The sequence below is a fragment of the Cygnus olor genome, chromosome 4 (genome assembly GCF_009769625.2).
Source record: "Cygnus olor isolate bCygOlo1 chromosome 4, bCygOlo1.pri.v2, whole genome shotgun sequence".
Classification (NCBI taxonomy): domain Eukaryota; kingdom Metazoa; phylum Chordata; class Aves; order Anseriformes; family Anatidae; genus Cygnus; species Cygnus olor.
Window position 1 is genome coordinate 46,094,371 of NC_049172.1, and position 11,794 is coordinate 46,106,164.

General features: G+C 45.0%; 1 protein-coding gene and 1 long non-coding RNA gene across 3 annotated transcripts; one reads left to right on the forward strand and one right to left on the reverse strand.

Moving 5' to 3' along the window:
• Positions 1-42: 42 nt before the first annotated feature.
• On the forward strand, positions 43-7,591 carry NUDT9 (nudix hydrolase 9). Of its 2 annotated transcripts, none has more exons than XM_040556093.1 (8): positions 43-195; positions 1,441-1,680; positions 2,853-2,948; positions 3,719-3,805; positions 4,996-5,107; positions 5,532-5,678; positions 5,887-5,971; positions 7,340-7,591. In XM_040556093.1, exons 1-8 carry the CDS (start codon positions 98-100, stop codon positions 7,513-7,515), a joined length of 1,041 nt encoding a protein of 346 aa, XP_040412027.1. In that variant the 5' UTR covers positions 43-97; the 3' UTR covers positions 7,516-7,591. The 2 variants fall into 2 exon arrangements, with proteins under 2 accessions (XP_040412027.1, XP_040412028.1); XM_040556094.1 differs by lacking the exon at positions 43-195 and adding an exon at positions 377-398.
• A 1,361-nt stretch (positions 7,592-8,952) lies between these two features.
• On the reverse strand, positions 8,953-11,401 carry LOC121069689. Its single transcript, XR_005819554.1, has 5 exons — positions 10,869-11,401; positions 10,501-10,571; positions 10,021-10,062; positions 9,813-9,909; positions 8,953-9,142 (listed from the first exon to the last, which is right to left on the reverse strand). It is a non-coding gene; the product is annotated as an uncharacterized LOC121069689 (long non-coding RNA).
• Between the last annotated feature and the right edge of the window lie 393 nt (positions 11,402-11,794).

Sequence of the window (11,794 nt, forward strand, 5' to 3'; positions counted from 1 at the left end):
GGGGGCGCTGGCCGCGCACTGAGGGAGGGGGCGGCAGAGCCCCACCCCTCCCCAGGGACAGCCGTGCCGGGAGGAGGGGAGGCCGCGCTCGCTGCCGATGCTGCCGGGCCCCGGCCTGCCGCCTGCCCTTACTCTGCTGGGGTTCGCCGCCGCGCTGGCCCCCCCGGCCGCCCGCTGCGCCCTGCGGCCCTGCAGGTACCGCCAGCACCCGGCTGTGGGGTTCGCGAGGGGCCAGGCCGCGCCTGCCGCCCCCCGGGGCTGCTGGGGGAAGGGGGGCGCTCGGCAGGAGCGCTGCGGCCGGCGCCCGCACGGGTGGCGTGGCTGGGAGCTGGAGGGGCCGTTCTGGGAGAGGTTCGCTTGGTGCAGCCTCCTGTGCCCCTTTGAGGTGAAGCGGTGGGGTTAGTAAGTAATATAAACTGGGTGTTTTCTTCACAAAAAGCTCGCTGCCCGTCTTCACCCAGTCAGCACGGGCGGTTGCTAAAACCCGTGCCCTTTTACAGAGCAGATGGATTTCCTCCTGTGCCGGGACTCCTTAACCGAAACCCCAAGGCTTCTTGCTGAGAGCTTGTAAATATTTTCCTTTTTAAGCACTTTGCAAGACTGTAGCCTCTTGCGGTACTTCGAGCCTCTTCGAATATTTCCCTGCATTTTGGGGACAGTTTATAAAAATATGAGTACAGGAAGGCTGCTTTGTGTGCTGCAATTAACCTGCGTAGCATTTTTAAGAGCTGCACGTCAGCCACTATAACCTAAATACTTTTAAAAACTTTATTATCAACTGCAGAATGTCAGCGCCGCAACACCCATGGCAAAGTAAAATCACAGGAGACCAAGGTTTTTCCTTTTCACTGAGTTGCTTACGTGCTCAAAGCCTTCCCAGAAATAGAAGAGCAAGGTGTATGTTACTCTCTGCAATGTCACACAAAATTGCGTTGCTCAGAGCAACTCGTAGGGTTGTTTTGCTAAGGCTTCTGGATTATTTCCTATTTGGTTTTCCCTGCTCTGCTGCTGGCTGTGAGAGCAGGCCTCTCATAAGGCTGAGCTGGTTTGTTGATGAAATGCTCAAGTGCAGGCCTCCCAGCTGCAGGTCCTGGTCAACACCTCTGAGCCGTACCTTGGAGATTAGTAATGGTCACAGCACTGCCCGGCCCAGAATGGCACTGACACTTCTCAGCTTCTCGTGCAGCAAAGTCCTCATGTGTCCAGTGAAATACTTGGTGCTTCACAGAGCTGGAGGAAAAGCTCAGAACCTGTTGGTCCCAAGTGACTGTTTGCAAGCTTTCTGAAAGAAGCAGCGATGCATTGTTGAAAGCTGTTGTTTAGCAAAATGCTTAGGCTGTTCTGCTTGTTCTAGTCTCATATTCAGATGTGAGATTTAATAACAGGCTTAATACTTACTCATTATGTGTTCAGGAATAAGATATTTATTTTTTCTTTCAGTAACTTGTCTGCAACCCATTGGTCCCATCTCCACCCTACTAACATGTTCAACAGTTGCAACGTTAACAAGTTCTACCACAGCAAAGCTCTCACCTCCCCGTATCCTGGATCACACATTGAGCGTAGCCAAGTTCCTGAAGACAAAGTGGGCTGGCTGACTCAGTGGGAAGATTATAATCCTGTGGAGTACACTGCAGCGGCTGTTTTGGCCGGACCCAAGTGGGCGGATCCTCAGCTCAAGTGAGTGGAAAGTGTGGCTCTTGGCTTTTTTGAACTGGGCAGGAGGAAATACTGATCGGCTGAGTTAAGTGTCACGTGATGCTAGAGGGATTTTGCAGGCTAAGACCTGGGGATGGTGGCTGGGGGACTGAATGGTTTGGGTCAGCTGTGAATGTCTTTGACACATGGTTTTAGTGAGCTGGTGATTGAGGTAAAGCAGTAGTGTTAATTGCAATAATGGGCAACTGTTCCTACGGCTGTTCTGTGTTGTGAGAGAAGTAAAATTCTCAGAACCCTTAATGATACATATTTTCCAATATTTTTGACAAGTGCGAATAAGAGCTTGGGAGAAAGTTTTCAGTACGTACATGCGTAATTGGATGCAAGATGAGAAGAATCTAGTTAGATCTGGAGGTCTGGAGCTGAGCTCTGACTCAGGAAATGCAGCAAGTTGAATGCCTGATGGTGACTGCTCCGTGAATGTGTGTATTGGTTCCGTGAACACGTTCTCTGTTCTCCTCTTGAGGAATGCCGTAGGCTGCTTAGTGAGGGGATTAGGTGCATGCACTTACCTACTGCCAGATGCTCTTGTAGGAGGTGTTGGTAACGCTTGAAAATGCAGAGTTGGTTTTTAGTGTAGCTTCCCAAAGGGATTGTGAGGAAAAAGCTGGTCAGTAGGTTGACTCCTGTGGTGGTTTGAGGGGAATTGCTTTGGGGAGCAGCAAGGAGGCTTCTGTAGACCACCCTACCAGCGTGTGCTTCCATTTTCAGAGGTGCACACAGAGCATGGGCAGTAAACTTTTGCAAAGTTGTTGATTGCTTTTAGCATGTAACTGCTCGCTGCTCTTCAGTTAGGAAAGTGTTTGTTAGCTTTGTCACTGGATAAAATCTAATGCTTCCTAATGTGAACAAGAACAGCTTTGAAACATCCTCTAAATGAAATTGTAGGAGGAGAAAACGTTAAATGCTTTGAGTGCCATGCGTAGCTGAAGATTTAAATACAGAGACAGTCATCAGTAATTGCTCAGACTGTATAGCTTCCCACAGGAGAGGGAGGGCCTGTACTTTAAGTTCCATCTAAACCTGCCCATTAGCCAAATGGGTGTTGTAGATTGGGTGGCTGGCCTCCAACCTTTTCTGGTGCAAAGGGGTGTGTTGGGTTTTAACTTGCTTCTAATTACTCTTTTCTGCAGTGATAAAAATTTTTCTCCCAAATTTAACGAGAGAGATGGAGAAGTAGAGAGGACGAGTCGGAATGGCTTGTATGTGGTTGAAAATGGGAGGCCCCGGTGAGTGATTTTCTTTGCATATTCATTTCAGTGGTGTAGTTTTAGAGCTCCTATAGGTCTGTGTCAGTTTAGGTAGATGGTACCTGCTAGAATAAAATCAAGAGGGTCCCCCCTAGAGACAGAAGAAACGATACTTCAGTGCCAGAAGGTTCTTTTGGGAAGAAGGCTGTGGCAGCGAGGCACTGAAACGCTAGCCAGTTCTGCCCCAACAGTGGGCTGTGGAAACCTGGGAGGAGGAGGTCATTAGCACCTTTGACAGCAGGGTATGGTGGAGTTGCTCCCTCAGTCAGACCCTGTGTTATGCTCTGAAGTTTTTTATACCATTCAGGTGTGCTACGGCAGAGTAGATGAGTATTTCCATCCACTAACAAATCCTCGCGTGGCACAGATGTGTAATCAGACCTGAATTTCATTTCTTTTTTTTCCTCTGGAATTTTTATGTAATTAAATGCTACGTGCATGTGTAGTCTGGTAAACTGAAAACTGGATTAGGTTCCCAGACCAGGTTATATTTGTGTGATGAGAGTAAAACTTGATCAGGAATATGTCATCTGGAAAATAACAGTTATTTTGTTCTTTGCCTGTACTGTCAGACACAAAAAGGTAATGAAGGAGAGAATCTCTTTATTCTTTAAAGCTTGTGCTGACACTGGATGTACGGTGCTATCCTTAGCTTTGTTGTTTCAGCTTCCTTAGAGCTGCTTTTGCAGAACACTTGAAGCCCACATGGGGCCGTACACTTATTTAATGTACTGTGCTGCATCTTTCAGGAATCCCGCGGGAAGGACTGGTCTCACAGGCAGAGGACTATTAGGGCGCTGGGGGCCAAACCACGCCGCCGATCCCGTTGTGACTAGGTAAGGAACAACCGACCGAAAGGTGGCGTGCAGTAAAGCAAAAGCATTCACATCTTTTTCTGTGCATTTGGGAACCAGCAATTACATGTCAGGTGGCTTTTTGTGTGTTGCTCTGCGTAAGCCTGTATGTGTATATGCATGGAGAGATGTATAGATATGTGGAACACAAAAGTTTTTTGGCCTTTGTTTCTGGAAAATGCTTAGGACTTGCTGTTCATTATAAGCCATTGCTTCTGAAATGCTGAGAAGGCAAATGAAAGATCAAGAAAGTGTAACTCAGTAGAAATACACTGTACAAATGCTATTCAGTAACAAACGTGAAAATTAAAAGATAACATGACATTTTGTTATTGTCTGAATAATGCACCAAAAGACCATAGCTGAGGCATAATAAATTGCAGGAACAGAATTTTGTTTTGGTGCCTCAGCTGTGAATGAAGTGGTGTGCCTGGTTTTGCACAGGAGGAAACACTGGGGTGGCCTGGTGTACAGGAGAAGGAGATGAGGGCTTGCTTAGTCTGTTTTGTCGGTGTGTGCTCTACTTTAATGGTGGTTTTGCCTCCAGAGCCTGTGTGATTTCATGTCAAGTGTATTACACCTAGAGCTTTTAGAGGAGCTGGTGTAAGTACCAAACTGCAAGCTAAGGAATACAACGCTGAAGACAGAAGCATTGTTAAAGTCATGCTGCTGCCTTTTCGTTCTTGCCCTTTTCAGAAGGCTACCGATGCTGCTGTTTTTTTCCTTTGAAGTAAAACAAACACAGATTTGATTTTTGTCTTTATTTAGATAGTTTTTTGCTGTAATTACTGCAGTTATTGTAAATCCTGAGTGCAGTGGTGGGTGTTTGAGGCCTTCTGTTGGTGCTGAGTGGGTGGTTTGAAAGTGTTGCAGCTGGAATTTATACTTTGTCATAGCAGAAAGTATAATTATCGTTATCTTACAGGTAGTTAGAAGTACAGTTAGACGTAAAGGCTTCACAGTGAGAGTTACAGTAGATACCAATGTTCTGGACCTAGCTGCAAAAATGGAGGGACGAGATCTTCCCGGACAGCTTTTGTCTGTCTTTGATCCAGAACTGTGCTTGATCCGCTGCATTGGCCCTCCAACAGGCCATTTTGTGGGAGCTCTGCTGTTTGGTTTCCTTCTAAGAAGCAGCAGCAACAAATGTCCTTATTTGTCGTTTTCTGCAGGTGGAAGAGGGATGGAAGTGGCAATAAGATCGCTCACCCAGTTACTGGCAAAAACATCTTGCAGTTTGTAGCTATAAAGAGGAGAGACTGTGGGGAGTGGGCCATCCCGGGGGTAAGAGCAAAGCTCTGGAAACGGTGGACATCTCTCTGGCAAGGCCATAAGCAGATAGATAACTGGCATACGTGTGATATAGTTACTTTTTGGGGATGACCTCATGATGTAGAGGGGAAGAGAAAGGTCCTATAAACAATTTATCTTTATCCTCCCAAGCATCAATTGATAGGCTTTCTGCTGTTCCTACATTACAGGGCAGTACGTGTATTTAATTTTGATGGTGTCCTTTGCTTAATGCAGGTATAATTTCATCTGTTGTAGTTTTTGAAGAATGTGTCTGCTTGCTTTTTACAAAGAAGTGTAGAATTTCTCACATAACCAGAGCATGATTTGTATGGGTGTAATGTCCTAAGCACCAGTAAAAGAGTGATAGCAAGGGAGGTCTTAGGCTCCTCAGTTGTGTTTTTTTCTCCACTCTCAGGGGATGGTGGACCCAGGGGAGAAGATCAGCGCTACTCTGAAGCGAGAATTTGGGGAAGAGGCCTTGAACTCCTTGCAGAAATCTCCTGAGGAAAAAGCAAGCTTGGAAAAGCAACTGCAGAGGCTATTCAGCCAGGAGCACTTTGTGGTAAGCTGTGTCTTTTGAGATAGCCTTGGGGTAACTTGCAGCTAGTTAGGAGTTGAAAAAATGCACTGTCATTAAAATAAGCTGTGATGCTCAGGGTTTTGTGATATAAGACAGGGAAGAGACAATTGCTTACTCTGTAAGAGTGACTGTAGGTGATTTTTAGTGATGCCACCTTTTTTAAACTTCTTGTGATTGTTCACTGAGTTAGGTGTACAGCGGATATGTGGATGACCCTCGTAACACCGACAACGCGTGGATGGAGACGGAGGCTGTGAACTATCACGATGAAACAGGTAGGCATTGCTGCTTGTGCTTTTTGCTGCTTTTTTTTTTTTACTGTAGATGTTGTTTTTGTGTACGTGGGGCTGGGGTGAGCCATGAAAGTGGAAGAGAATGCAAGTTGAGTTTAATTCTTAGACTGAAAGCAATGGGTGTGAGGGTCTCCCATCTTTTGTCATGTTCACTCACAGCCAGTATTGGTTGTCATTCCCCTTGGATTTCTTTCAGTCCTGAATTAAGGAACATAAGGGATTTGCCCGAAAATAATTTATTTTTGTGTTAGCTAGTTCCAAATCGCAGAATGTGCATTTGTTATATAGATTGAACACTAGGCCAGTCACTGTCCGGTCACTGTATTTAGCTTGAGTTGGTTTAATTTCCTGTTTCAGTGACTGAGTTGGATGGCTCTTGGGTTTCGTTTCTTCACGGTCAGTACCAGTGTCTGCTTTAGGTGCATTGCCTCTGGCTGCTGGCTGATCTTTACTGCGTTCTTGACTTTGTTGTCTTATTTGCTGTCTCTTGACACCTTTTATCTTTGTTACTCTGCCAGAGCAATTGTTGTACTTTAGATTCCTTCTATAATTTAATTGGAATGAGCATACATTGCTAGTTCTTGCATCGATCTGTTATCCTGAATGCTCATCTTTCCCCTCTTGAGGTGAATCGGTCTGCTTTCTCTGTCTGGAAGTCAGACAGACAGAAGTCATACAGAGATATTTTCACTCTTGGGTAGTTAAGAGGTAATAGTGGTGAAGTTTAATATGCTGCTGGTTTTTGATTTATTAGCCCCCAGAAAAAAAAATGAACATGGTGTTCTTTTGGTCTTTGCTTCCAATACACTTTTTTTTTAATAAGCATTTATTGGCTTGTTTTTTAACAGCTTCAGAGCAACTATAAAGCCTTTCTGCATCCTTATTTAAGTACTGGTTATGTTTTTTACTTCGGTGACTTTGATAAAATAGTAATTTGGGGAGGGGAGGGGGCAGGATTGCAGGCATATGTAAGTTTCAGAATTCAGTTCATATTTTGTTGAGTACCTGAGAAAGTAAGCAATCAGATGTTAAACGTTTAATTGATGCAGAGGGATTGGCTAAACTTGTGCTGTTGTAATGATTTCTGGTAACTTGTCACACTCCTGGTGTTAACCTAGGAGTGGCGATAAAGAGTTATAGCTGTGCCACTCATATTTCCGAAAAAATGTTTAATTCAAGTCTGGAAAAGTTTTCTAGCACAGACTCAGTGAGCTACTTGATTGGTTTCTCTCTGAGAAATAGTTGAAGGTTGCTGCCTTTGAGGGAGCCTTGTGGAAAGGAAGAACTGGTCAGGTGTGAGAAGAGAAAGTAGGAGAAAGCAGCATGTCCTAACGCTTGTTTTGTGAACAGGTGAGACAATGGATAACTTGCCTCTGGAAGCAGGTGATGATGCTGGGATGGTGAAGTGGGTTGACATCAGTGAGAAGCTCAAGCTGTATGCCAACCATAGCTACTTCATTAAGCTTGTGACTGAGAAACGGGGAGCCCACTGGCAAGAGGATCCTGGTCCTGAGTGCCATGAGTGATGTAAATGAGGAACAGACTCCCACACGAGGGGAATACCAGCTGCCCAGCCTTGAAACTGAGATGATGTCCTTTTCAGTGCTGAAGTTCAGCTGGCAAAAACTCTTACCTGGATTAGCAAGGTTGCATTGCAAGTGATGTATAACAATGACTGTGTCAAGTGCATGCAGTGTTACAGTTGTGGGGTCACGCTCTGGCTAAATATCTGCCAGAACTTTTGGCTTCAATGAGACATGCCGTAATGGAGGCTTTTGGAAGATATAAAATGGCTTTGTTGGATTTCTCAAGTGTAAAATGAGATTAACGTGGAGCTGTTAACTTCTTTCTTGTCTTAATTGTTTTCAGCCATTCTTCATATCTAAAGCGTTTTATGAAATAATTGGGAATTTGATTGTAGTTCTGAGCTACACTTGAACTCTGTATTTTTGCACTGATTTCTTGTCAGGAGTATGGATCTTTCAGGCACGTGAGACTTGTAGGATGATGATCTGAATTAATTACTAAGATGAATTAAAGAGCTATGTAAAAAAGCGATGTTTCTGAGTGGTTTCTCCTTAGAAAAGTCACTGGATTGAAGTCTTATTTGAGATGAGTTTTCACCTTTAGTTACTTTCTAGTTGACACTATGGTATTCACATGAGAATGTCCTAGTGTGTCTATCTAAAAATATCACTGTTGGGGGGTATACCTTGACTGTTTTTTTGGGCAAATCACATTTGGACGTTCTTCTCTTCACACTGCACATGGCAGTACAGCTGTTGGGGAGACAGTGCCATACGCAGGATCATTGGGATGTGTGGCCTTGAGAGTAATCTTCCAAATGTTTTGGGTGTATTTAATGCTTTAGGTCATGCGTGTAACTTTTGGTCAAGAGGCATTTGTGGACAACAGGAGATGTACAGCATTGGTTGCCATTTTTGCCTGTGTTTAGTCAAGCTTAGCTGTGTAATAGTATGAGAGTATATTAGTTAACTTTCAGAGGAAAAAGTGAAGGTAAAAGCTTTTAGTTTTCCTGTCAATCCTTGCCCTGCTTACTCCTATACATTTCAGTTCATCAGCAGTGTTATAAGACAGCATCAGTGGTTTCTGTTGCTGTGTAGACTTCCACAGACTTCATTTACAAAAACCGCTATCATAAATTGTAGTTAAAATCTGGTGTTTTCTTCAGCATCAATGTTTGTGATAAACAAGCCCCTAAAAGCACAGAGTGCTGGGTAGTATTTGGTAGGGCCAGATAAAGACTTGAGAGAGCCTGTGAATCTTAGCATGGACAAAAGGCAAAGCCAGCCTCAGGAGTTCCCTTCCTTTCCTACTCATGGTCATTGCAAGCAGGGCCGCTGAAGTGACATTGATGTGTTTCTTTTTCCCAAGAAATAATTAAGAGACCTTAGTCATTTGATGCTCAGCATTTATTCAGATTTAGGAATTAAGCAGAGAAGGGTTGAGAGTCATGCACTTTGACACACACCAGCTTCAGCAGTGGGCGTGTGAAACAGGGACCCTGTTGGTGGTGGTCCTCCATTTTCAGCACATCGGTGACAGAAGATATGAAGGAGATGTGGGAAGTAGAAGATCATCTAGAAGCAGCAGCATCCTGCAGGAGACAGCCATGATTATCCAGGTAGGCACCTGCAGAGCAACAGGAGAATTGCAGGTTAGAACCAAGAGCAGTTAATTGTTTTAACGTCTTAATGAATGTTTTATTTGAGCCCTTAGCAGTGTAATTGTCTTTTGAACCGATGGCCCCAAGAGGAGGCTGTTTCTGTGTTCACGGGAGGTGGCTGGGCGGCTCCTGACAGTTGGGTATATGGCTGGCTATGGTGTGGCAAGTCCAAGTAGCATGTTTCTTTCTTGTCTGTGAAGTGCTTAAGATAATGTTCAGTGCTGAAGGAAATGAAAATAACTGAAAGTATCCTGCTGGATGAGTTTTAAAAACTGCACAAGGGTAGTGTGTTACTTGTGGAAGGAAAAATTCTGTAATGATTTTCCTGTCCTCAGTTTTCTATTCAAGCCATTCTGGCAGGGGTACGGGGGCTTGGATATGTTTTTTGGTAGTCATTTGTTCCCAAGAAAGATTTCCGGCTAGACCATTTTCAGCTGGAGTACCTGATCTTAGACAGTATGTTGTACAGAGCACCATTGCTTTATGCCTGTTCCAGTATCTTCATAGCTAGATCTTGATGCTTGCTTGGGCCATGAAATTTCTTGCACAATTAAAATATTAACAGTGAGAATTAGGCAAATGTCATGATAGAGCTTGCTGCAGATGTGTTTTTGTACAGCAAGATAGGTTGCTTACCTCAGGCTCGCAATCAGGAAGATCGAGCAGCCCTGAGCCTTCTCAGGAAGGGGCGAAAAATGGGGCGAAAGGGCCAGAAAATGGGTCGTCTTGTTGGCTGTGAAAAGAAAGGCATTGTGTAAGTGTTTCCCAGTTCAATGCCAACCGCCTGGTTAAATCTGAATGTTACAACTGGTGAGACCCAGTAATTTAGAAAGAGAAGCCTTACCGCCTCAGTGGTCTCCCCACCAGAGCTATCGCTGTCGTCTTGCTGTAGAAGAAGAAACAACTTTTTGTTAGAGCAAAACACACTTGAAAAAACACACTTCTCTTTGTTTTTTTGTTTGTTTGTTTTAAACAAAGTGCTCAGTTGTTTATTTTTAAGTGTATCCTGTTAGAAAGCCAAGATCTGCAGAGGAAACTTGTTCTTCAGTGTCTGGAAAATGGTCAGCTGTGCGATGAAGGAATTGGGGGGCCCCACTGATGGGCTGGGAGTGACCTTGCAATTCCTCTTTTGCTTTAAAGTTTGAGGAGGACTCGATCTTAAGCCAGAAGTCTGGAATGGGAGTACAGTACATGTGTTCAGCCTTGCACCAGCCATTGGTATTTCTGAGGCTCTCCCATCAGTTAAAAAAACTTGCAATTTCCAAGTGACAACATGGAGATTGCCCACATTGGACGCCCGCCTGTTTCTGTGTTCGGTACTTACAGCATTGGCGACAGCAAGGACCATGCTCATGACGCAGGACAGCAAGAGGAGCTTCATTTTGAGCGAGACGCCTGTGGAGCAGATGGCACAGAGTTGCAGCGCCCCGGTTCCAGCGGAAGGGAAGGCGCGGGGAGCACGCACGCAGGCTGGGTTGACTGCAGCAGCTGGCCCAAGGCTGCTCCAGCTGTGCTTTGAGCATCTCCTGTGGCAGAGGCTCTGCGACCTGTGTGGGCAACCCGTTCCAGCGCTTGCCCACCCTCCTTGTGGACTTTCCCTTCTGTTCCCTTCCCTTCCCTGCAGTTTGCAGCCATACCCAAGCAGATTTCTGTCCTGCAGGGCAGTGGGGTAAGAGCTCTCCCCGGTACTACCTTTGGGTTGCATGTTGAGCGGCTGGTCAGCAGGTCAGGAGAAGTCGGCTGGCTGCGGTGATAGCGCTGCCTGGACGGCCAGCGTCTATATATACGCTGCTGGGTAGCGTGGCACACATCAGGAAGCTGGAAGGTGTCATGTGTCATATCCTCATAAACCCCGCTGGCTGTTTAGTTTAATTACTTCTCACCTGATAAAGCAGCCAGATTTTGCAAATGACCTTTATATTATGATTTTTATTTAATCCTTGGGGGATTGACAGATCTGGCAATGGATGCGTGTATTACAAGAGGAATGGCTGTTGTCTGTTTCACTCAAGATTTGTTACCAAGCATGCTCTTTGCCTGCAATAGTTGTGGAGCAGTTTGTTCCAGAGTATGGGGATGAAAGAGCAGAAAGTAAGTGTTGTGCTTTTTACTGGGTTTTCTTTACTGGTGTAGTGTGTTCTTTTCGTTAAGTAATTTGTTGACTTCTTTGAAAGTCCCCATGTATGGAAATCACTAGCAGTGACTAAAAAACCCAGATAGGTACAAGTAGAAATGCACTTGAGATGCATGCAGCAAATGTGCAGAAATTCTAATATGTTTTCCTTTTGGACGCATGCAAGGCCACGGAGGCAAAGGTGTAATCTGGGGTTCCTAGTGTGCACTTGTTTTTTGGGAATGCAATCAGGTAAAGCTGGTCAGTGTTCAACAAAATGAGAACTGTGACCCCGCATCTTTTGGCAAGAACCTTGGAGCCAGAAACAGCAGCAGAGGTGGTGGTTTCCTGTATTTCTTTCTTTCTAGTGTTTGCCATTAGGCCAAACAGGCAGACTGAAAGTTAAACCTAGTGTAAACATCTCTGGTATCAAGGAGTACAGCACAGGGAGCTGGAAAAGAAGAATCAGATTGCCAAGTCGGTAAAAAGTAAGCAGCCAACCTGT

Bases quoted from the DNA above. Each gene is read 5' to 3' on its own strand.
- NUDT9 (XM_040556093.1), top strand. From the start codon at position 98: ATGCTGCCGGGCCCCGGCCTGCCGCCTGCCCTTACTCTGCTGGGGTTC. The intron at 196-1,440 runs GTACCGCCAGCA...TTTTTCTTTCAG, and splicing joins TGCGCCCTGCGGCCCTGCAG to TAACTTGTCTGCAACCCATT. The intron at 1,681-2,852 runs GTGAGTGGAAAG...TCTTTTCTGCAG, and splicing joins TGGGCGGATCCTCAGCTCAA to TGATAAAAATTTTTCTCCCA.